The sequence below is a fragment of the Pseudochaenichthys georgianus genome, chromosome 21, assembly GCF_902827115.2.
Source record: "Pseudochaenichthys georgianus chromosome 21, fPseGeo1.2, whole genome shotgun sequence".
NCBI lineage: Eukaryota > Metazoa > Chordata > Actinopteri > Perciformes > Channichthyidae > Pseudochaenichthys > Pseudochaenichthys georgianus.
Window position 1 is genome coordinate 27,556,052 of NC_047523.1, and position 25,674 is coordinate 27,581,725.

General features: G+C 40.0%; 1 protein-coding gene across 2 annotated transcripts in view; it reads left to right on the plus strand.

Moving 5' to 3' along the window:
• Nucleotides 1-25,674, plus strand: part of LOC117467023 (glypican-6-like) — a 117,591-nt gene that overhangs the window by 32,081 nt on the left and 59,836 nt on the right. For both annotated transcript variants that reach the window (XM_034110579.1, XM_034110580.1), the window contains exons 3-4: nt 13,991-14,382; nt 20,600-20,765. In XM_034110579.1, coding sequence (XP_033966470.1) covers nt 13,991-14,382; nt 20,600-20,765 — 558 coding nt within the window. The remainder of the gene's footprint in view (nt 1-13,990; nt 14,383-20,599; nt 20,766-25,674) is intronic.

Below are 25,674 nucleotides of genomic sequence, written 5' to 3' on the forward strand. Positions count from 1 at the left end.
CCAGGTGTGGATGTGTTTGAGATGAATGTGGAGCTGGGTACTGCTGAAAAGGCCATGCTTGCTCAGCAAAACCCTTGTTTAGTTAAGAAGTCCTATTGGACTATCCAGTTGGAGAGAGTAGGTAGTATTCAAGTGAGAAGCTACAGTATCTCTCTTCACTACAGTATTTTTATGAAAATGCTTGTGACTGTAATCCTTGTCTCCATATGTATTTAAGATATACTGCAGCGTGGAATTGTGCATCGTTACAGCAAAAGTGACAGATAAAAGGCAAAGAAATTAAAAGAGAAACTTATTCATTGTAAAGACAAGCACATGTTTATGGGCTCAGAACAGTCTCATAATACACACATGCACACAGAAGGATTCACACTTGTATTTCCGGGTTCCACACTTGTGTTTTTCAATGCACACACAAATGTGTTCCGTTTCATATACATGTAAATAAAATCCAAATACAGAAAAAAGTCTTACATATGTATTTTTGATCCACATATATTTGATTTCCGTTTAAATCCCCTGAACCTGCAAACACAAACCGCTTTCTGTGCACGGATCGCTGTGCATTCGTGTGGGTTTTTTGAGACTCCCCTGACGGTCAGCCGATTCATACTTGTAATTTTTTCTATCTATAGCCAATCAGATGTCTCCTAAATTCTAAGCCCATCACATGAGCGCGCCCCCACGAGGGTAGATTTCTTGCGTTCATGACGTAGCGCTTCATGTACGCATTTTGCGCAGTCCGGAGCTGACAGGTCCATGGAGCCTGCCTGCAGGCGCTAATGTCAGGACACCTCCACTCTCAGTACAGCGCCACTTTCCGAACAGGAAATCCACGCAAATACAAGCCTTTATATTATTAAGGCACCGCGCCACTTTCCGAACCATTGATGAATGCTTGTGTACACAAAAACAGCAGGCAAAACCGTTTTAAATGTGCGTTTCCTGTACTGTATGGCGAATACAGCTGCTTTATTTATGTCTGTATGAAGTTGTTGTGAGTGTGGAGGGAGCAGCTACAGGTTAGCTTAGCCTAATCGATCAGTGCACTACGAAGCCAGTGCTAGACAGTGAACTGTCAACGGGGGGAGCCCCGCCGGTCATTATCGGCTCTTAATAGTTCGATCGGTGCTCTCTATAAAGGCCAATCAGGAGAGCTGGATCTGATCGATATGGACATAAACGCGAGTGAAGTGTAACCGGACGAGAGAGAGATCAGATCAGCTGCTGAGTCAGACGGAGACACGCAGCTCTGCATGATCACCTGAAGCTCCGCCCTCTGTTTAGCGAGCTGACCGGACAGCGCAAAATGCGTATATGAAGCGCTACGTCATGAACGCAACAAATCATACCCTCGTGGGGGCGCGCTCATGTGATTGGCTTAGAATGAAGGAGACATCTGATTGGCTATAGATAGAAAATATTACAAGTACGAATCGGGTGACCGTCAGGGGAGTCTCAAAAAACCAATAGAGTCTGGCTGCAGACCGCAGCAAGGAGGCGGATCCTATAGGGGCGTTTCCTATAGGGGCGTTTCCTATAGTGAACGACGGGAGCCGGCTCTCGCCCGCGAACGAGGCGGATTTTTCACGTCTGGGTGACGTTTGAGAGGACAACTAAGCCTGCTCCAACACGACGCATGCAGCTAATCTAACATGGCGGAAGGATTCCGGAGACCCGACCCTCTCGTCTTTGACGGTAACATCGCAGAGAACTGGCGAGTATTCGAACAGGAATATGACATTTTCATCACGGCGGCACACTATGACAAGCCAGCACGCACACGAGCATACATTCTCCTCAATATAGCGGGACCAGAGGCCATCGAGCGCGAGAGGTCTTTCATCTATGCGGCTGAAGTGAGGGGTCCTGGCGAGGATGCGCCCATCATCACTCATGCCGAGTCTAAAGAAGACCGGGAGTGTCTGAAAAGGAAATGTAGGGAGATGTGTAACCCTCAAACAAATGTCACTATGGAAAGACACAAGTTCAATACAAGGAATCAAAAAATCGGTGAGTCAATTGAATCGTATGTCAGTGCTTTAAGGATCAAGGCAAAGAGCTGCAAATTTGGGAATCTCTATGAAGAACTAACCAGAGATAGACTGGTCTGTGGTATCAGTAATGACAACTTAAGGAAAGTGCTCCTGAGAGACTGTGATTTAACACTAATCAAGGCTGTTAACATATGTCAGATCCATGAGATGACTGAAGAGCACAATAAAACGCTAGTTATGCCACAACACTCTGCCACAAATGTGGATTCAGTTCAGACTTACCAGAGAGGAACACGAAAATACGACAACAAAAGGAAACCTCAGGCAAATGGAGCTAGCTCTATTTCCAACTGCTCCAACTGTGGAGGTAGTCATGCAGCAAAGAGGGACAACTGTCCAGCAAATGGTCAACAGTGTCATACCTGCAAAAAGTGGAATCATTTCAAGAAGTGTTGCAATTCCATACAACAAGCATATAACAAGCAAGGGCCCAGGAGGATAGTTCATCAACTAGAACCTGATCAAGCTGATACAACTACAGATGAAACATTCTATGTTGACGGCGTAACACTGCAAGTAAGTGTTGACGCAACTGATGCACAGATAGATAAAAATGATGAGGCTTTTGTCACAGTGCAAATCAATGACAATGTAGTTGAGATGAAAGTAGACATTGGTGCGAAGTGCAATGTTATGTCAAAAATGTCATTCAAAGTGATAAAAGGAGATGAAAAAATACAGATGTGTTTTAAATCCACTAATCTTGTTGCATATGGTGGTAGCAAAATCAAAACTGCGGGCGTAGTCAGACTGCAGTGCCACCTAGTGGGAAAAGTCCACACACTGCCATTCTACATTGTAGAAGAGGATGTCCTGCCACTGCTTGGGCTACGAGCGTGCAGACGAATGGGACTAGTTTCATTCAGTGAAGCAGTTCATCAATTAAGCCCCACTGACGATGATTTTTCAGTTGAGATCCAAACAGAATACAGCGATCTCTTCTCTGATGAGCTTGGAAAGCTACCTGTGACGTACTCCATGACTCTCGACCCAGATGTAAAACCAGTCGTTCGTCCTGCACATCGCATACCTGTGGCTATGAAAGACAGAGTCAAAGCTGAACTCGACAAGATGCAGGAACTCATATTACCAGCAGCCCTGAGTATCCCCAGTCCAACGGACTAGCTGAACGGGCTGTGCGCAGTGCTAAGCAGCTCATGGAGAAATCTCATAGAGATGGAACTGATGTTTTTCTCAACCTATTAAACATCAGGAATGTACCACGTGACGCAAAATTAGGATCTCCTGCACAGAGACTGATGTCGAGACAAACACGTACAACACTCCCAGTCTCGGTGAAGCTGCTTGAGCCACACATGCGTCATCCACAAGAGGTAAAAGCCCAGCTTCTAAACAAGAGGCTGTATCAAAAACAGTGCTATTTTATTTTTATTTTATTTATCCTTTATTTATCCAGGAATGTCCCTATGATAAGTCAAGCCGACCACTACAACCTTTGATGGAAGGACAGGTTGTTAGGATGCAGACCCCACAAGGTTACAACAGGACTGGAATGATTCAAGAGATTTGCAAGGAACCCCGGTCATACGTCGTCCACTCAGAGGGGAAGCTGTACAGAAGGAATCGTAGGCACATTCTGCCTGTAGCTGAGCCCGTCCCGTCACATACCTCCACAAGTGACACTGATCATCAGGACACAGGACTTGAGTTTACAGAGTGTAACACACAGGAATCACTGAACAGTGAACACATGAGGGCTGATGTTCCCACAGCTAAACTGCTGCCAGACACTCCTGAGAGTGTCTACAGGACACGCTCAGGACGTGCTATCAAGCCTAATCCCAAATACAGAGACTGAAACGTTGTCATGTATGCATAAGCATACCACTATGAGAACAATGACTCTAAACTGTTAGTTCACACAGTTATGCCATATTGAGGCCTAAAGTTTTGTTGCACAGTGCAAATGTATTCTATTCTAGTAATCTACTTGCTACTGTAGTAATTACTGAGTTAAATGCTGCACTCCTTCTTTGAGATAGCCTCTGTGTTCATCAGTTACTAAATGCACACATAGTTTGATAATGTGTAAATTTGCAGCATCCTGTATGTTCTGTCATGTGCTCAGTATAACAGTTTTGTTCACTACTGTAGGAAGAGCTAAAGAAAGGGGATGTAGAGTATTCGCATTTGGTCTCTTTGGTCCTTCTGCAGACACCGTACAGGATGCAGGGATCTACATGCGGCACACGAGTAGTGTTGTGATAACTACCAGGTGTATGTATGTTGCTCCGTTACTATCAAGGTTATTAAACCAAGTTCTATAACAAACATGACTCGTTTATGAGAACATCAAACAACTTCCAATAATAATTGAAATGCTTTTATGGATTTAGAAAAAGATTTTATTGATTTAAAAAATAGTTTTATGTATTGATTTAAATTGACATGCATCCGCTAAGAAAAGTAGTCCGTTGTTACTGTTTGAACTAACGTAACAACCGCAGGAACTGCTTCTATAGTGTTTTTGAGGAGCTTTTTGATTACAGATTTGAAAACATCGTTGCTTGCTTTAAAAGTAGCACAATTCATTATGTCAAACCTTGAAAGATATCCCTGCCCTAATGCCAAAAGTAACTGGCAACTGAATATGTGTCGCCGTAGCTATGATGTCTATGTCTGGACCGCTGCGTAAAAAGGAGGGTTTCTGACCCATTACTTCTCTTCTTACTTCTATAAGAATAAAACACGGAGGACGGAGATCTCTTTTTGTCCCCCTCTTCTCCCCGCTGCAGCCTAGCAGTTGATCTCAAAGCACGCTCCCCTCTCCTGCAGGGAGAAAAACTATATTTATATACTTTATATAGGTTGATACAGTAGCCCCTTTTTTAAAATGGTTTTTATAGGTGTTGCCATTTGTTTTGTGTAGCGTGGTTCTACAAGCAAGTCAATGCATTCATTGGGTGGTATCAGAGAGTTACACGGGTCTGTAAATGCAATGAAAACAATTGGCCACAGCAAATAATTTATATTAAACATGTAATTTTTACTTTTGAATACTTTAGTACAAAGGATGTCTTGAATAATTTAAGTGATATATGTGTACACATATAAATCATTAGTCAAAACAGCGCTACATTTGATTTAATTAAAAGGTATAATATGTGGTAAACTGAAGAGCCCTTTGGGAGCCGAAAGAGCCGGCTCTTCTTGGTGAGCCAAATGATCCAGCTCACCAAGAAGAGCCGGAATTCCCATCACTAGAACGAATGACGTCTTCTGCAAGGATTTATAAAAGCAGCTGGAATCCCTTAAATTGCTATTGGATAAAAAAAGTTAGGAAACGCCCCTATAGGATCCGCCTCCTTGCTGCGGTCTGCAGCCAGACCCATCTCCAAAAAACCCACACACGAATGCACAGCGATCCGTGCACAGAAAGCTGGTTGTGTTTGCAGGTGCAGAGGTTTTAAATGGAAAACAAATATGTGAGGATCAAAAATACATATGTAAAACCTTTTTCTGCAATTGGATTTTATTTACATGTATATGAAACGGAACACATTTGTGTGTGCATTGAAAAACACAAGTGTGGAACCCGGAAATACAAGTGTGAATCCTTCTGTGTGCATGTGTGTATTATGAGACTGTTCTGAGCCCATACATGTTGGTTAAAAACAACAAACAAAGTACACATCCATGGTTAAAAATAAGCATTTTAAAAGTAAATAGTCTGGATTATTCTTTACTATTTAGACTGTATGCTAACATTTGTGAAGCGGCATATATGGTACCTTTTGAATATGAGGAAAAACATTCTAGTAAAATGACATGACATTAGATCTTTTTTTCCCCCTTGATTCACCAGCAGACTATTCACCTTTTTATATACCAGATTGTTACGTGAAAGTGTCTGCTTTTAACTGCCACTGTGTGACTCCCAACCGACAGGCTAAAATAATTAACACATGGAAATGGAGACAGAAAAGGTCAGCCTGTCATGTTCTGTACAGTAGCATAGCACTCAGAGCAGCCCTCTATAGACTAGTGCCTCCTGTCAGACCAATCAGGCATCTACTTATGATTGACATGTGCAATTAGAATTGTTCCTTTTGGCAGCAAAATTGCCAGTTTCATGCACAAGAGCTTTGATGGGTTGCAAACCAAGCCCTATAGGTTCCAATAATGACACATAGTGAGAGATGGGCTCCCTCTGTGACTGGCTGAAGAAGACACGGAGTGGCTCTGCTGGAGATAAAGGAGTGTTTATTCTTCTGCATGAGGGCTAAGCAGCTCATTTGCAACTTGTGCATATCACTCAGGGTAGCCTCACTGATAAATTACAGATTTGTTTACGAGACGACATCCAACAAATCATTTGAAAAATCTCTTTGTTCTGAATTACCTTTCTTTGATAATGGAAATTAAATGCAATGCTTCACTGAAACTAAGATATTGTAAGAGTTTCATTACTTATTTCATCGCACTTGATCTACCAAAGTTCTTTCAACAGTTGAGCATATTTTTTCAGTCCCTTTATGCAGTTTCTGATTTTACAAGAATTCATGATAATGTAACCCGTTTCATGCATTTATTTGAGCAGTTCCATGATATTTCGGCACAAAGTCTTCAACTTGTAACAATTCTTAAAAATACTCACATTCAGAAGCAATTTTACAAGCCCAGGTCACACACCCTGAAGCTCAACAAACCCAGTAACATGACATTTGTGTTATTCATATTCATATTTCCCCCAAAAGACCTCTTCCAAGGCCAGTCCAGAGTGTGGGTTATCCGTGAAATGTTCAAACAAACTATGAGTCTTCTCCCCACCTCCTTAAAACTAAACAATGCATTTTTACTGGATAACATGTTTTAGCTTTCTCTGATTTGAATGGTTTCAAAAAGGTCAGTCGTGAATATGGAATACTTCTCCCAGTTGATGTGCTCTGGAGCTGCGTGTTAACCAAGCACCTCTTTGTCTTTACGTTTTTGTAAAGCCTTTCATAAATATGTATGTGTAATATATGCATAGAATCGTTCTTATATTATTTTAATTATATGGATGTAACTGTATTCATGTACTAATGAATGGGCCTTGAACAGTGACTATTAAACGCTATTTCATTTCATTTCATTTCATTTCAAACCTTTATTTATACAGATAAAATCCCATTGAGATCATTGATCTCTTTTCCAAGGGACCCCTGTTCAAGTAGTTCCACATGAAACATAAAAACATAAATAGAACAACAAAAGGACATCATACAGCATCATTTACACAATTATCCACATGAACAGGTACCAACAGCTTCCGATTGAGTAGCATCCAACCGAGCTTTAAAAACATTTAGTGGCACCAGATTGTTCAGTTTCCATTTAATTTGCAGACTATTCCAAGACAGAGGAGGCATCTAAAAGCTGTCTTCCCTAAGACAGTCCTAGCAGTTGGTACATTTAATAAATACCACAGCATTCGATCTCAGGCAGTAGCCACTTACAATTCTCCGTGAGATCAGGGAGCAGATATAAGATGGAAGTTTCCCTAGCATGGCTTTGTATATAAAAATGTACCAGTGACTGAGCCTCCGTACAGTTAGTGAAAGCAAACCAGCCCTTGCATACAGGGTACAGTGATGGGTTAATGCTTTACAGTTTGTCACAAATCTCAGTGCGCTGTGATACGCAGCATCTAACTTGACCAGGCAATTGGCAGGTGCATTCATATAGACCAGATCCCCATAGTCCAGCACAGGTAAAAAGGTCACAGTGACTAGCTATTGGGGGTATATATGTTTATGTAATATGACATTGAAAAATTCTTTCAGCTAATGAAGTTCTAGTCCCTTGAACCGATTAGTTTATTTTGATTACAGTGTAAGATTCATGATACATCAGTATGTTTGCTCTTAAATTAACTTATTCTTTTCTTAGTTTTTACCTTTTTAAAATAATGAGGTTACATAAATGATACTGCATTTTTTCGGATTGTTTATTACTTTTGTGCTATTTTCTGACCGGTGAGACAAATAATTTAAGTGAGATCTAGGTGACCATCAGTCAAGTCGATCTCGGCAGTCCTTTGTTATAAATAATTGGATGATTGAGGCAGCTATGTGTGAATTGAAGTCCTGTGATGGGGACCATATACTTATTAACACGAAGAACCTGAAACGTTGAAGTTAGATTAATACATCAGCAGTAAGCGAGGAGTTGTTCCAGTGGTTTAAAAGATTCTCCCTACACCCTGGACATGTTTGAACATTTCCATTCAACACTAAATGAGTTGAAAGTCCATCCTTCAATTGCATTTCTGTGAACTGTATTCCTTTCTGCCAGTGTTCACAAAAATCCCTATTGGGACTGATTTCCACTGGATTTATTGAGGCTGCGGCTTTCATGAACGAAGGTGAACAAATTGTCTGCTTGCTCCTGAGTTTTGCAGTAATTACACAGCCTCATTGTATTGACTCTTAAATTGTACTCCACTCTCCCTGTTTGAACCTTAAGCTGTGCCTGAATACTGTATGGGTTTTGTCTTGAGACACACATTGTGATATTTCCATCTAAAAAATCATCTTGCTATTTATACTCAAATGCTTAATATGCAAAACTGTGCAAAACGAACATTTTCTAAAGTTCAATCTATTGACTTTTAACCCACAGACTATGATTAAATACCAGTTTTAGGTGTTGATTGCAGCCTGATATATATATATATATACTTATGATTACTATGTTTGTACACAAATATCTCTTTAAACGGTGTTCTGCTTGGACCAGGTTACCTTGCCACAGTTGCCTTGCCACAGTTTCCTCACCACGGGTTGTTTCATGACAGAGTGTAATTACTCAACTGAAAAAGGGAATTGTGGTGGAAAACCAACCCTTTGTATCCTCCTTAGTTATGCTGGTCACAGTTCAGGAGTCTTTGCAGTAATTAATTATGCTGCTCACTTCCCATGAGGGCAGTGGATGCCACCCTATTCACACCTACTGTATACCTCTGTTAGTTGCTTTATCATTTCTGTAGTCTGTGGTCTGCTTATAATGGAAAACCACATTTCCCTTGTTCTCTAGATTATAATAGGAGTGCATTGTTTATAGATTTCTCAAATTGAGACTTCTACTGACATCTCTGACATCCAGGAGATCATCCATGAGGAGGTTTCTGTAAGAGCAAGCAGACCGAAAGCCTCTGTGTAACCTCTGCAATGTGCGCTCAGGGAGGAATTGGAGCCAAACTGAGCTTTATCAGCTAAATGTAATGAACTCTCTGCTAGGTGGAAGTATTAAAATGTCCCCCTGTCCAGCATTTCAGCATCTTTGCAGCACTGAAGCCATTTTTTTGGACAGACTTCAATCAATCAATCAATGTTTATTTATATAGCCCAATATCACAAATGTTACATTTGTCTCAGTGGTCTTCACAGTGTGTACAGAATATCAGTATGACAATACGACACCCTCTGTCCTTAGACCCTCACATCGTACAAGGAAAAACTTCCAAAGAAAACCCAGTTTAAAGGGAAAAATGGGAGAAACCTCAGGGAGAGCAACAGAGGAGGGATCCCTCTCCCAGGACGGACAGACGTGCAATAGATGCCGTGTGTAAATTGAAAAGATAATACATTTGCAACATAGGTAGTCCAAATGTTTGGAAATGCATGTGTGTATAATAGGAAGATGAATCCACGAGGATATCCATCCAGGACCTATGATCCAGGACCACAGCCACGACTCAAGATCCAGCGCTCGCGATCCAGGACACAGGACCGCAGGATCATCCATGACTCCGGATCCCAGCGTATATAGACACCAAAAAGAAAGACATTTGGGGAAGCTGGGTTAATCGGAACATGAGAGTACACAGGTACAGACAGAGAGAAGGAAGAAGTAAGATGTCCCCCGACAAACTAAGCCTATATCAGCAAAACTAGGGGCTGAATCTAATCAGCCCTAACTATAAGCTTTATCAAAAAGGAAGGTCTTAAGCGCACTCTTAAAAACGGATAGGGTGTCTGCCGCCCGAACACAAACTGGAAGCTGATTCCACAAATGTGGAGCTTGATAAGAAAAGGCTCTGGCTCCCATTGTACTTTTAAAGATTCTAGGAACAACCAACAACCCTGCATTCTTGGAACGCAATGCCCTAGTAGGACAGTAGGGTATAATGAGTTCTTTAAGGTAAGATGGCGCCTGCCCATTAAGGGCTTTGTAGGCGAGAAGAAGAATTTTAAATTCTATCCTGTGTTCTATAGGGAGCCAGTGTAAGGCAGCCAGAACAGGAGTAATGTGGTCCCTTTTCCTAACTCTGGTTAGTACACGAGCCGCAGCATTTTGAATCAGCTGAAGCGACTTGATTGACTTCTTGGTACTCCCTGATAATAAAGAGTTACAATAATCCAGCCTAGAAGTAACAAATGCATGGACTAGTTTCTCTGCATCGTTTTGAGGCAAGATATGCCTGATTTTTGCAATGTTACGTAGATGGAAGTAGGCGGTCCTTGAAATTGATTTTATGTGGGCGTTAAAGGATAAATCCTGATCAAATATAACACCAAGATTCCTTACAGTCTCACTGGAGGCCAAATTAATGCCATCCATAGTTAGTATGTCTTTAGATAATTTGTTTCGTAGATTCTTCGGGCCAAGTACAATAACTTCAGTTTTGGTCGTGTTTAACATCAAAAAGTTTAAGGTCATCCACGTTTTTAAGTCCTTAAGGCAGTCTTGAATTTTATTTAGATGATTAATTTCATCAGGCTTGATTGATAAATATAGTTGAGTATCATCCGCATAACAATGAAAGTTTACAGAATGATTCCTTATAATATTGCCTAACGGAAGCATATATAATGTGAACAAAATAGGTCCGAGCACTGAGCCCTGTGGCACTCCATGGCTAACTTTGGTTTGCGTGGAAGATTCATCGTTAACACGTACAAACTGAGAGCGTTCAGATAGATAGGACCTAAACCAGCCTAAAGCAGTTCCCTGTATGCCAACTAAGTGCTCTAGTCTTTGCAATAGGATATCATGGTCGATGGTATCAAATGCAGCACTAAGATCGAGCAAAACAAGAATAGAGACAAGTCCCTTGTCTGAGGCTATTAGAATATCATTTGTGACTTTGACCAGAGCTGTCTCTGTGCTATGATGTGTTCTAAAGCCAGACTGAAAATCTTCAAATAAATCATTGTTTTTTAAGTAATCACACAACTGTTTTGCGACCGCTTTCTCAAGAATTTTTGAGAGGAACGGAAGATTAGAAATAGGTCTATAGTTGGCTAAAACCTCTGGATCGAGGTTGTGCTTTTTAAGAAGCGGTTTTATCACTGCTACTTTGAATGATTGTGGAACATAGCCTGATAATAAAGACATATTCATAATATTTAATAAAGAAGTGCTAATTAATGGAAAAACTTCCTTCAACAGACTTCTTAATTACTAAGATGTGTTGAGGATTTATGTAAGCTTTCCTGATAATCTTAGTCTCTGACATTTCAATACATTCGCCATTGTATAATATAACCCGCTCGTGAATTTTCCCTAATTAGATTAAGTTGTCTGTTTCAACTCAATATATTATTCACTGAATTATACTAAACTCATCTATAATGAAGTTATTCAATGTAATCACTCCAAAACAGAGTTTAGAATTATATCAACTACACTTGCCATATTAACAATAAATCTACCTTAATTGCGTCTGTTATATTCACACAATATTTCCGCAGACAAATTGTATTGGGCAAAAAAACCTGACTGTATAAAGATGATTATTTCTAATATGCACATTTTCTTTGGGTGAAATTAGTTTTGAAGCTGTCATTGACTATTTTCATTACTAACAGCGGGTCTCTGAGACACAAATCATGCTTGATGCTTTGTGTTTTATTTATGTAAAGAACTAATCACTGCAGTCTTTCATTTAGTCTCAATAATTACTTTGACCAACATCACAAGTCCTGCATATTGTATGTGCTACTAAAAGAAAAAAGACATATCCTCTGAGGATAGCAGGGAATATGTGTGAGAGTAACACTAATTTAATCAGATCCCCAGAGGATGTCTTACAGTTAATACACACTGGTACCTTTCATGAAACGTACTAATGAACAGTAATTAATTGTGATAAGAGTAGACACAGCAATTCTTTAACAAGCATTGAATGTGATAATCGGAAGCCGTTTGAGGCTGAAAAGATGTATGCAGGAGTGGAATCTAGCATTTCTCCTGTGAAAAATGTGACATTTACCCTGCTTGTTGCAGCTAAAAATACATGTGTCTCAATCACGTAATAACATTATGAAACAACATCCTGTTCTCTGCTACATTTTACTTTCTGCTGGTTTCACAAAATGGACAGCTCTTGATAGCTAACCAGATGTGATTTAGGGTAACGTCATTTCTCTGTTGCTGCACTTTGTAATTGTACCTGCATTGCAGAGCACTAATAACCACTTCAAATCCATTATAGCTGTGTCAGTGCCAGTCAGTGACTAATGCGAATTTCTCCGAGAGGCAGAATGACTAAGTGGATAGTTGGTCATTTAAACTACTGTGAATTGCTGGACAGATTTAGGCCATGAGGATTGAGATTTACAAAGTCAAAACACTAGTGTTAACAAGGTTCAAGGTATCAATAGCGTTTACTGAGACAACCCACGCACTCATTATTTGTTATTATTCCCACCTATTCATTTTGTTTTATTGCAGGCTTTCTTACACCGTCACACTCTTTTTCACTAAGCATTCAACTCAGGGAATTATCAACACAACCCTCCAAAGTATTTTAGAAAATATTTGTGTTGTGCGGCCAGAAACGTTATCATTTCGATTTAGTCTCTCAGCTCTCATCAACCCTGGTCCAGATCCCGAGCAGGCAGCTGTTCTTTCCGATACACACACCATACAGGACAAGCCTAGCACCAAGCAGCAGGCAAAAGAGAGTTGGTGACTGTCGGGTCAACATGGCCTTTCACTTCATGTTCCCATCAGGAGTTAGCAGAGACTAAAACCAAACAAAGGATAATTGAATATAAGAATCTGTGTGGGACTTTTTGTCCATAACCAGGCTTCAAAGAAATACTAATGTCTTCTAAAATGTGTTAATCAGCGACAGTTTGATGTTCGGCTTATCAACCTAATGAAGTAATAATACAGTATGTCAAAGCTTTCCGCACTCTCCAAGTAGCCAATACTCCAATACTATTTGAATCTCTTCTTCCCAGTCTAATATGTCTCTTCTTTGCAGTTAAGTGTGCAGGGTCTTAAATCCTATTTATATTTTAATCTTTGTCCTTGAACCCAAGGACTATCATTATGGATGGCAGATGGTCAGAAATAGTATCATCTCTTCCCAATTTGTGGTGAGTTAAAGAGGCCATGAGGTAAACAACAGGTGTTGCTTGAAAACCAGAATGCAGAACAGCAGCAAATCTTACACATAAACTCAATTGTGGAATAGTTTTAAGATACACTTCATCTGACAGCCTTTTGCCTGCAGCATATAGAGCAATGTTCCAGTGCAGATTCTGAGGACAGGAAGTCTTTCAACAACATAGTATATCCTTTCTATTGAGGTGCACAAATGTCTTTTGGGTGTACAGGGGAAATAGGGACAATACAGACCTCATGCACTGCAAACACAGAACTTATTGCTTTCCAGAAATATACATGAGGAAGGCTCACATTGCAATGTCAAAAGTAAACCCACCAAGCTGAAAGATGAAACCAACATCAGAAGCTGTAATTCATTTGCTTTTTTTGGTGACAGCACTGCAATCAAGCAGCCTTCTATCTTGTAATCAGACACAGTTTGTCATTTTGCTGCATTTGTATTTCCATCAGGGGAGGGTCCCAGTGCCAGCATCTCTATGTATGCCATGTACAGTATAATATTTACACCAACACGTTACACATGAAAGAAAATATGGCATTAACACTTTTTTGTTTCCCTTTTAACCCAGAATTCTTCCTGGAGCTACTGGAAAACACGGAGAGGTCCCTGAATGAGATGTTTGTGAGGACTTATGGCAAGCCTTACATGCAGAACTCAGAGGTCTTTGAGAACCTGTTTGCAGAGCTGAAGCGCTATTACACAGGAGGGAATGTTAACCTGGAGGAAATGCTTAATGACTTTTGGTCGCGGCTACTGGAGCGTATGTTCACGCTGCTCAACTCCCAGTACGTCATCACTGAGGACTATCTGGAGTGTATCAGTAAGTACACCGACCAGCTCAAGCCCTTTGGAGACGTGCCCAGGAAACTCAAGGCTCAGGTTACCCGGGCATTCATCGCTGCACGCACATTTGTCCAAGGGCTCTCTGTTGGCCGGGAGGTGGCCCAGAGAGTGTCTAAGGTAACAGCGCTCACCACTTTAGTAGAATTTAACTGGATAATAAAACACCCAATCAACTGCCTGCTTCTGTAATTTACCATTCTTAAACCAAACCATGTTTTATTTGATTGCACTTTCTGATTCTGTTTGAATATATTCAGAATTTGGCCCGAGTGGAAATCAAGATTTGCACAAGGTATCTTTTGGCAATTCTACCTTGGCAACAAGCACATATTTCCCTCTGGTTTTCAACTGAAAACAACTTCCTCCCAGATACCTTTCTGACAAATGTGTGCTCTTTTTGTGCATGTCTTCAGCAAGCTTATGACTCAAGGCAGCTTGTTCAGGTGCTGTCTAGAAAACAATTGCCGAAAGATCCGTGGATTGCTCAGGAGAAATGCCCATGCAATGAAAAAGTAGAGAAAATAAATGTTGTGCCATAGATGTGTATTGCTCTATTTCTTAACATTTGTTCACCCAGTGTACAAAAGCCATTAATCATGCTCTAGCCTTGGTATTCTGTTTGATGCGATGTAATCTTATTGCAGCTTTTGCAGTGTATCATACTGCTCTGGGACTGTGTAGTTTTAATCATGTACAAAGTAAGATTAAAGGAAAAGCAAGAGGCTAAGGCAGGGCTTTAGTCACACTTAACAACAACAGGGCTGTTTCTACACGCCATCTTATGGGCTGAGAGGCAAATCCCCAACCACCCTGGTGTCTTTCACTCCTCTATTGATATCAGTATCAGTGGATTATCAAATATTTATAGATCTGCTGTACAGTATATACTCAGAAGGCAATGGAAGTATAATAACACCCAATCATCATAAACATAAAGGAAGACACTGAGGAGAAGACGAAGAAATCCAGAATGTGTTTTCTTGCTCCACCATGGTGCACTCGTTGAACTTTAAACTAATCCCTTCCCTATGTGTATCAGTTCCCCCCCTCACCAGTAGTAGCAGTGCTCATTTCGAAGCTGCCACGGAGGATGTGTTGTTAGTATGCGTTTACTGAGTTACACTCTGCGTTTCTCACAAGCCAGCATCTCCCAGCCTCACCTCTTGACATTTCAGTGGGACCTGAGATCCAGGTCATGTGTCTGGGACCGCAGCCCTTTGATCCCCAGGGTATAAACTCATCCTGAGAGATTGGGTGTAAGCATAATGGAATAAGACACGCTGATGGAGATTTCTGAGGCACAGCGCCTCTTAAGATGTGACATCCACGCGTATTGCTGCCCTGATGTATTGAATTAAAGAAGATGATGTAGGACTTTATTGCTTTTCACAGCTTAAGAAACACAGAACCCGACGGAGCTTTGAGGAAGCAGAAAGTCATGTTTGGAGTCTGCCTCTCACAAACAAAGCTCATAGTGATCCCATATAATTACTCATACAGCAACAGTGCTTCAAGTTTTATAATCAACTGTATGGCCATTGATACATAGAACATATGGCTATTGATACTTAGAACAACTTTTTTTTACTGAATGCACTCACTGTAGTAGACTTATGTCTATGTAGTAAATTATGTTAAAACATCGTGCAGTCTTTTTCATTAGAGTCACAGTGACCGTTAATGGGCTGCATCAACTCTGTGATATTGAAATATTATATTTCTCAGTATGTTTCCAGTGTACATTACCACGGGAGGGACCATTTATTCTATCAGTCACTTGATTGCATTTCTCTTTACAAAAATATGTTTGTCGATTAATACAATCACTTCTATTCCAGAATCAGAATCGGCTTTAGTAGGTTACACATACGAGGAATTGGCTTTGGTATACTGTATGTCGTGCATACAGACACAGAATGAAGAATATGTGGTAAAATGAAATAAAATAAATAAAAAATAGTACTGTTATAACAGCTATTCTAAAAAAAACTATTTTAAGACTATTATAACACTTTTTAAATATTTACACAACACAATTATGTGAGAAACTGGGTACAGTCAAATATAATAAAATATGACAAATACTAAATACTGTATTTAAAGTGGAGAGCTGTGCTGACTAAAAAAGGTAGTGAGCAGCATTTTTTTGCAGGATTTACAATTTAAAAGAACAATTTATTTTTATACTTCTACTACTACCAATACAAATGTAAATTCTAATAATTATAATCAATACTTTAATATCTCCTAATGACCTCTACTCTGTATTAGCTGAGAACAGCACCATGTGAATCTGTTGAGGCTGCCCTACACCTGTCTGAGGTGTGATAGGTGTTGGCAGGAGCATTTTTAGAAGTTGGTATGTGACAAGTCACACCAGCTGTCTACGAGGTGATGTGTGAGGGTTTTCTGTTAGACACGGCGGTGTGTTTGAGTCTCCTTCTACTCTTTGGAGCAAACATAAAATATCGTACGATACCGCTGAGACAAAATGCTCCCGCCCAGAGGTTGCGCTAGACTTTTTCGCTGCCCGTCATTTTGACGGACAGGATCGTAAAACTTCTGTCAAAATCTAGAATTACCCGTCGGCCTTTACACAACTCTGACGAGGAGGGGGGAAGCATGCTCGTGAACTGTCAACGGGGGGGGGGGGACAGAGTTCACATGCGCCGTGTTATGCATGGCTGCTGCACCTCGCGAGAGCGTACACAGCGTAAAGCGAAAACTCACAGACATTTCAATGATTTGTAGCCTACGGCACAGTTAGGTTTGGAAACGGTATAATTTCCTTTTTGGAGGGCATGCATAACACGGCTTAACACCGGAGCCTCGCTGCGGGGAAACTTTGGCGCTGTTCTAATCTGTCAAAATGACGGACTGCTTTCAGATTTGTCCGTCATTGTTAAAAAAAATCCGTCATAGACGGAACATATTCGGTTAACGCGACCTCTGCGAGTCCCGCCAGACTTTTATCACATTCAAAGGAGTGGACCCTTGTCACAGTAGATTTAGATTTTATTTTTGAGATTGTATCATTACTTGTTCTTAAAGCTTGGATGATTATATGAAGCTTAGCGCAAGTTCAATGAGGAAGACCAATATCCTCTGGTGTTACACGTCATTTCAATACTCTCTCCTCTCCCAATAAGTGATCGGGGGCGTTAATCCCCGGCTAGCCAATCATCGCACCCACTAACCCCTTTAAATCTGCTCTTCCCTCTCTGTCAGTCGTAATTTCAGGCGTCAACGCACAACCCTCCTCCACCCCTTCGCCTCCTGTCTCCTAATACAGGGCCAAGCTAAAAACCTTCTCTCTTCAGACCAGACCGAACCACTTATCACCACCACCAGTGTCTAGACCCCGGGGGGTTCATTGGAGCGGTTTTCCCCTCCTGAATGATCATCCTGCAAACCGGGGCCTAATCGCCAAATATCATTTCATTCACTTGTAGTAATCCGTCAATCACTATTCCCTCACATCAGGCGTCCCGGTAATAAACATGTATTTCATACATCACGTGTCTCCTGATTGAAGTATTTTTATCGTTTTGTCCCGTTCTGCAACCGCCACAGATACTCGATGGTAGTTTTTTTTTGTCAGAGAATAGTATTTATTAATTGCTCTCTGGAAATGGGGAGTATTCAACAAATATGCAGCATTACCCACTTTAGTTTGATATAATAAGGAATATAGCAGTAGATGTAATCTACATATACATAAGAGCTTGATTTGAAAGATAGATAGATACCTGATACCTGATTTTATTGCAGGCTACATGTTATCTCCAAGCAATTATGTGTCACGTTTTGTTTAGACTCCACAACTGTATATTTAATTGTTTGCTAAATCATTTACAGTCTAATTTTGCAGCATGGAAGACAAGCATGATGACAGTAGGTATACTTTAATACAATGACATTAAATAGTCTGGGCTACTTTTAGACCAGTCGATTTAAAACATTATCAATGGTGGCTTTTCACTAATAATCATTAGAGAGCCGGCCAACGTATGATTCTATAGTTGCTTGGCAACAACAACAGAACAACTCTGTAGGTGGATCTGCTTTAAAGTTACTAACGTCAGCCTTGCATCGCTGTGTGATCAGGTTAATCAGAATCAGAATACCTTTATTAGTCCCACAGAGGGGAAACTTGCTTTTCATAAGTTAACTAAACGTCTGGCTGAAGATAATAAAGCTTTGATGATTTGTAGGCAAAGGGAGGACAAGGCCTTAAGAATTTCTCTTTTTCAGGGTCTTTAAATTAGATTTATTTAGCAGTAGCCTTTGTTTAAAGCAAGTTAAGCTGACTTAGAGTGTCTTCAGTACTGCAAACCTGCTTTGAGTGATGTTTTAAAAAACTAAAGTTTTGTTTTTCAAAGAAAATTAGACATTAATGAGTGAGTGCATGGCATGTCTGTGTTAGTCTGGGAAGGTGGGTTTTCAGTCTGAAAGATGCTTTATAAGATACCTGTTGGTGCTTCAAGGAACACAATCAAAAGTCCATTAGCTGCAACCCAGGAGCTTTAATTTCAAACCTTTTGACAGAGCTCCAGAGTGCAAGCATTTGCGTTTGCAGGATAAGAATGTTGAGTGCCGCCTGCTCTTAAGAAATTATCTAATTAAATCAGCCTCACAAGGTCACACAGTCCAGTTTGTATTTCTGGTATTTACTATCTGAAATGTCACCATGCTGGCTTACACATAGCAAAACAGACAATCACTGAGAAGATGTTGCAGTTTGTTCGCACAGAGTCTAGACATGAGGACTGAATCTAAATTAGCGACCCCCGCTGTTCACCAAAGTCATACCAGTTGAGTACATTTTTGATTTACAAAAATAGATACAAATGCTTGGTTTGAATAAGCACCATACGTTCAATGTGCCACATTAAGCTGCACATAAACTCCAATTTGTACTCTGGTGGTGTAATATAAAAAGGAAACTTAATTTAAGTTAAACATAGCAACAGTAAAAAATAAACACTCAATTAGTGCCGCAACCAATTGTCAAACTGACTGATTATGTTGTTTTCCACTTTCTACAAATTCATTATGAATTCAATAGTAGCTAATTAATACATTTAAATTCCACCTACTAAAATAATCCTGTGGTTTTGATTGAAATCTTTTTAATGTGCCTCCACAATCATATTTATGGCTTTAGAACTGAGCGCATCTTAAAGTGGAGCTTCTAAACTCATCATAAGCAAGACATCTGCTTTAGTATTGATCATATGTCAAGAAATACATTATTTAGTTTCAGCATTTCTAAACCAATTTCTGTAACAGTTCTGTTTTAGAGGTCTTGGATATCAGTGATGGATGTTTTCGGCTACACAGTCTTCCACTACGGCCCTCTCCATTACCAAACACTTCATTATTTATTCATTAATCCAGCTCTACAACACAATGGTCAATGTAATGTTGTTTGGGCTGGTGAAGGCATATTGCTGGTAAAGGCTTCTTTTCCATTGATGGTGGAGAGGTTTTCTGTGAAAACACACTGCAGAAATAATGTCAGCTTATCATGGCTAATCTTTTCTAAATATTTCATTTCATTTTTTTCATTTTCAGTCTTTATTTCTGTTATATTTAACAGATTAAAAAATAACAAATAAAAAATAACAAATGTGAAAAACAGAATACCGTATTGTTATAATACAGTATTTATCCACATTCATGGTAATATTTGTATATTCAACATAAAAACAAAAAAAGTCTTCATATTAATAATAATAATAAATCATATGTGTCCGAAATATCTGCTATGTATTTGTTGAAGCGTTGTATTTCCTGATGAGTGTGATGACTGATGAAACCTTTCTGCCCTCTTCAAGCTGCGCCTGTCAAACAATACCATCAATTTCCTTTATGGAAATAAACTGATAAAGATGAATGAAATGTATGAAAGCTAGTTTTACTGATGAGTGGGCAAATACATATTTGCATTATGTAACATTTGACATTTAAATGCCAGGTTAAATTATCTGACAATGATAACATACACACACACTGTGATTGACAGTGCTCACAAAGACGTTTAAAAGCCTTGTCTCGGATCTTATGGCATTTCTGAACATGCTCGCTCTTATTATATCTTTGACTGAAGCTTTTTTTCAAAAATAAACAGACAATATAAATCTAATCACTGGTATTACACATTTACTGCTCACTTTGAACATGCCAATAACCCTCAACTGTGATGCGTTCAGCAAGATTGCCTGAAAAGAACATGGAAGCATGATGGAATTAATGTATTACTAAATGACAAAGTATAATTCTTGTGTGTGTTTTTGGTGCTAATGCCAGCTGTCTCACTCTGTTCCTGCAGGTAAACAGCACTCCAGCATGTATTCGGGCTCTGACCAAGATGCTGTACTGCCCCTTTTGTCAGGGCATGCCGGCAGTCAAACCCTGTAAGAACTACTGCCTGAATGTCATGAAGGGCTGCCTGGCCAATCAGGCTGATCTGGATCCAGAGTGGAATCTGTACATCGGTAAGTCTCTCCAAGCGTCGCTCCAACCGTTTCTCACCTCACTGCTGCTGTTATTTCCCATTAGACCCATTAAATGTTTGTTTGTGTTTATGCTTTGGTGTTGGCTCTGCAGTCTGCACTATAGTTAAATGGCTCTAATGGATGTGGTGGATTTGGGGAAAAAACTTCATGTTGGCATTCTCAATAATGAAAGCATTTCTGTTTTACACATAGGTGTTAAGGCACTTTAAGGCTGGTCATAAAGAAGGGAATGCATTACATTAAGTGTATTTAAATGCCACTAAATGTATAGCACTGAAAGATTAATTTAGCACTTCAGTTTCCCTGATCTGGCATGTTACATTTCGCAGTTAGCTATTGATTGAAGGATAACAATTAGTTTGCCTTTCATTTCTTTCATTAGGTTGGATATTCAACTATAAGCTCAATGTTTGTGACTACATTAAAGCATTTAACAATGTTTTTAATGGTTTGATATTATAAATGAAATGTTAAAATATGATTCAGGTCAAAATGTTTATATTGTAAGTCTGCAGGATAACAGAACCAGGAGTGTTATGTTGTCAAGTTTGACTTTCTATTTTAGGAGAGGTTACAGCTGGTGCTGTGTTGCTATCACGTTTTGACAATATCATTTCCATTGACACACATTGGGGCCTTGGATAAAAAGCTGCTTTATTAGTCATTCTTCTATCAGCGTTTGAAAAGATTTTATTCATGGATTCTGCTCTCCTGCTGGGCTAAATGAGGACTTGTTATAGGGCAGAAGTTCACAGCGCGGAGTGTCAAGTTGTGTGAGGAGAAGTTCAATGGAAACTTGTTTAGCACAGAGACAGTGCAAACACGAATACGATATTTATATATGTATTCAATATTTCATAGAATGTCTAACATAGATGACACATGTTGTCATTTAGATAGAAACATCCTATGGGGTTGATCTAAAGTGGTGAAAATGAGAACGTAAAACATTTCAATCCCACCACTGCAACTTTTTGAATAAATTCACATACCACCAAAGCATGTTTTAGCAATTAGATGTTTCTCTATTCACAAAACATCAATGTTGTAATGTGTTTTTGTGAAGTGAAGCGAAGCTTTCTTGGTTTATTAGCAGAGCAATATCATGGGGCATAGAAGACTGGTTAAGATCTTATTTATTAATTACTTCTCATCCTCCAACTCCTGATCCATAATTGCTAGTTGAGGATTCTCCCAAAGCGAATGCTCGCATATCAAGCTCACTTATCAAATCCCTGAGAGATTTGATCACATCCCTCTTGAAAGAATTCCCCCGCACACTACTCAGTCACTGGAAAACATGTCACAAACAATAACAGAAAGGAAATCGACTGTAAATGTGTTTCCCTGGGACCTAAGGCTGAGACTTAAGACTCACAGCAACAGATACCTCCCAATCGATCCACTGTGTGTTACCCAACAAATCCCGACTTACATGTACACATCCAGCAGATTCTAAGCGTTGGATGATTTGACCTTAATGTTTACTCTCCTCTCCTGTTAGCTAATGTTTGGTCCTTGTGTTTGTGATGTTGTTGTATTTTGGCTTGCTTAATGTTCCATACTCGTCCTCACCAGTGAATCATTATCTTTGGCACTCGGCCATTTTACAGTGAGCATGTAGTGTAGAACCGGCTTGTGCAGGCTCGTGACCTTGGAGCAGCTGGACAAAGTTTTGTTGAGCCATTGGGACTATATGGACCAGCGAACCAAAACAATGAGCGGATCAAAGAGGACTAAAGCTGCAGGGTGAAGGCTTGGATTAGCTGCATTATCAACATTACACATTACAGAGTCATTAGAATCAGTTTTATTATCAAAATTCCTAATGGAGCTTTACATATATATTTGATGTGGACTCTGAAGAAAAAACTGCAATGACCATGTACAACAGAGATGTGTAAAAAGAGCAATTGCATCACAATAAAACCCTTTTTTATTTTCAACAATAACTTTGTCGAATACCTATCTAAGCATATTTCTATTTTTTGTTATGAATGAATTACGGCCCGTCCACACAGCGGCGTGCGCTGACGCTTGCCGGCGGGCGTGTCTGAAACTCGACCAACAACCAATCACATGAATCTCCCGCCCCTGACACACAAGCAGCGGTTTTATTGGCTAGAGCTTGTACTGGCATATGATTCGATTGGCTGACGCGTCAAAAGTTGAACATTGCTCAACTTTTGCAGCGCGCCACGCCAGCTACGCTCCACGTCGCTTCCCACGATGCATTTCGGCTAAAAGTGACGTCACCCCATTCAAAGTGAATGGGGAAGCGTCAATGCACGCCGCTGTGTGGACGGGCCGTTAAGGAGCTTTGTTTGTTACGCAATGAACGGAAAACACCATCCAAGGTTTCTGAAAAATGATTTCTTAAGCTAGCTACACATCGCATGATGAGAGGATATAAAGGGACATTTTTGAGAAAATGTTTGGCAACAGATCTGTTAAAAAGATCCAAAGTGTCCAGGATGTCTCTACGTGTTTAACAAGAACAGTGCAGAGGAGCTCAGTGTGGGAGGAGAAGGAACAGGTTGTTATGTCACTTTCTTCTATAAGGTAGTGTAGTGAATTATTAGCACACAGTAATAGAGTGGTGCAGTGACGCCTGCAATCATAAAACTAATCGATAGATTTATGATCGATAGATTTATGATTCGAAAATGATAAAAGTAGGGTAGACATGTGGATATTATCCGGCTGAACAAAACGTGCATTTATCTAACAGGTTCGTAACGCCAATTTGTGGGGGAAACTTCTGAAGCAATCGGAGTCAGGACTCAGAGAGACACGAGGAGAGCTGGAGCTTTGATGGCAAACACTGATGGTTTATTATGAGCTTCGTCCAAAGAATTCACAAGACATGTCACGGGCCACGGTTTGACCACACGGTTGAGATGCCACAATCAATTCCGAAGAACCCTCCTGTAGTTCCAGGTTTTAACTAGTTCAGAGTGTAATAATCAACATTCTTCAATAGATAGACTAAACAGCTGAGGACACTGAATCACAGTTGTTGTCGCTTATGGCTCGGGGTCATCTACACCCCGAGAAGGATGTGTTCCAGGTGTCCCATAACGATAACTATCTCTGACAGAGAGTTGCCCGGTCATAAACTGGCAACAACAACAATATGCTAGGGCAGCCCCTCCTTAAGGGAGATAACGGCTGCTCAAGGTTGGTCAGCTGCGTCAGAGGGCGAAGGAGGACATGCAGGGCAAATTATTCCCCAACAGTTTTCCACAGACCTTATTTCGAGCTGTTTTCCAAAATCCTTGAGAAATCCCATTGCTTTTTTGTCGAGGGAACCCATGCGCAGCTTACTTCCGGGTTTTAGGACGCGTCACTGCACCACTCTATTAACTATTAACAACCACTCAAAACCTGAAATAGCCTGTAAGCAGCTTTGTGCGAGCATTTTCTGCTTTTGATCATTAATTATTCAAAAGACACAACACAGGTAAATTGATAATGAAAATAATTGACATCAAAGCATATTCTCATAATAAAAAGAAAAAGTCTTTTGACGGGTAAACCTGTTATATAAAACTTTCCCAAACTAATCTACTGCAGATGCTGTTGTTCTCAAAGCCGTCGGAAATTGGTTGCTAAGAAACACCTGTCACAGCTTAAACTGGCCAAACAGCATTTCCTGTCTGCCTGCTCTTAAGTTGGAATCAATGTACAGTTTTGTTTATCTCTATTCATCTATTAAAATAATTCATCAGTCTCTTCACTCATCAATCTTCTTTACCAATACAATGCAATATATATTATGTGTCAGTAACATATGCTGTTGTTGCATGCTTACAAAGAGTCCAAGTGTATTTTAAATAAACTAAAAATGTTCTACATTTATTCCACAAGCAGCTCAGACCAATTCAATGAGACAATTTTACATTTCTGCTTTTTAATCACAGGGCAGCGTTCACTCTATCTTCATCAGGGCTCTTGTCAATTGGATTATTGTTCCCCTGTGAAGATGAAAAGCCAGTTGTATGTATTTCATGCTCATTAAAGGATGAATGATTTTCAATTAGCTTAAGGTCTAACCACAGAAAAGGTATTGACTTGGCTCTTGGTGTTAAATAATCAGGAGGGCTCTGTCATGTTCAGCACAGACGGAGATATTGAAAAGTGGAACGCGGTAGATGATGCTTCTAGCATTCTAATCATTCTCTTGCAAAGCAGTAAATGATTATTACTCAAACTGTTCGACTGTAAGGCCTCTTGCCGTTATTTACACATTGTGGTCAGCTAAAAATGGGTTTTATCTGTTGGTAAAAAAGAATAACAAGCTTTGTCTTGAGGTCTCAGGGAGAGATATGGAGGAACACCTCAGAGACCTGACAGAGAGCTGGTGCAGACTAAGATATTCATCTTTATTCCCAGGGCTTTCATTCAGACAAACATCATATACCTGCTCCACTGACCAGAGCAGACAAGATGTAGGGGAGGTGAAAATTAATCCAACCAAAGAGTGATCAATCCTTTAAACTTTGAGGCTCTGCCCAGGAGAGCAACGATTTCCCGTACAACACCCTCTCTCTGAACGAAGCCACTTGCAGGAAATAACACCCTTCTGTTTAATGAATTCCAACTTGTGACAGAACTTGAACAAGAAACAGTGGCTCACACAAACCAGCCTTACTTTCAGGTATCCATAATGTTACTTTGTGTCCTCTGTGAACAGGCGAGCTTAAACAGCTGTGAGTTTAAAGAGCAGCTGCACTGCTATGTATAATCTCTGAATTTATTTTCTAGTTTTCAGATTCTGAACTGCACTTACATAGCAAAAGAAGAATAGCTACCTACAGTAAAGTATTGTGTTTTGATTAGATGTTCCATGTTCTTTGAAATGTGTTTGTTGTTGTTAAGGCCAGTG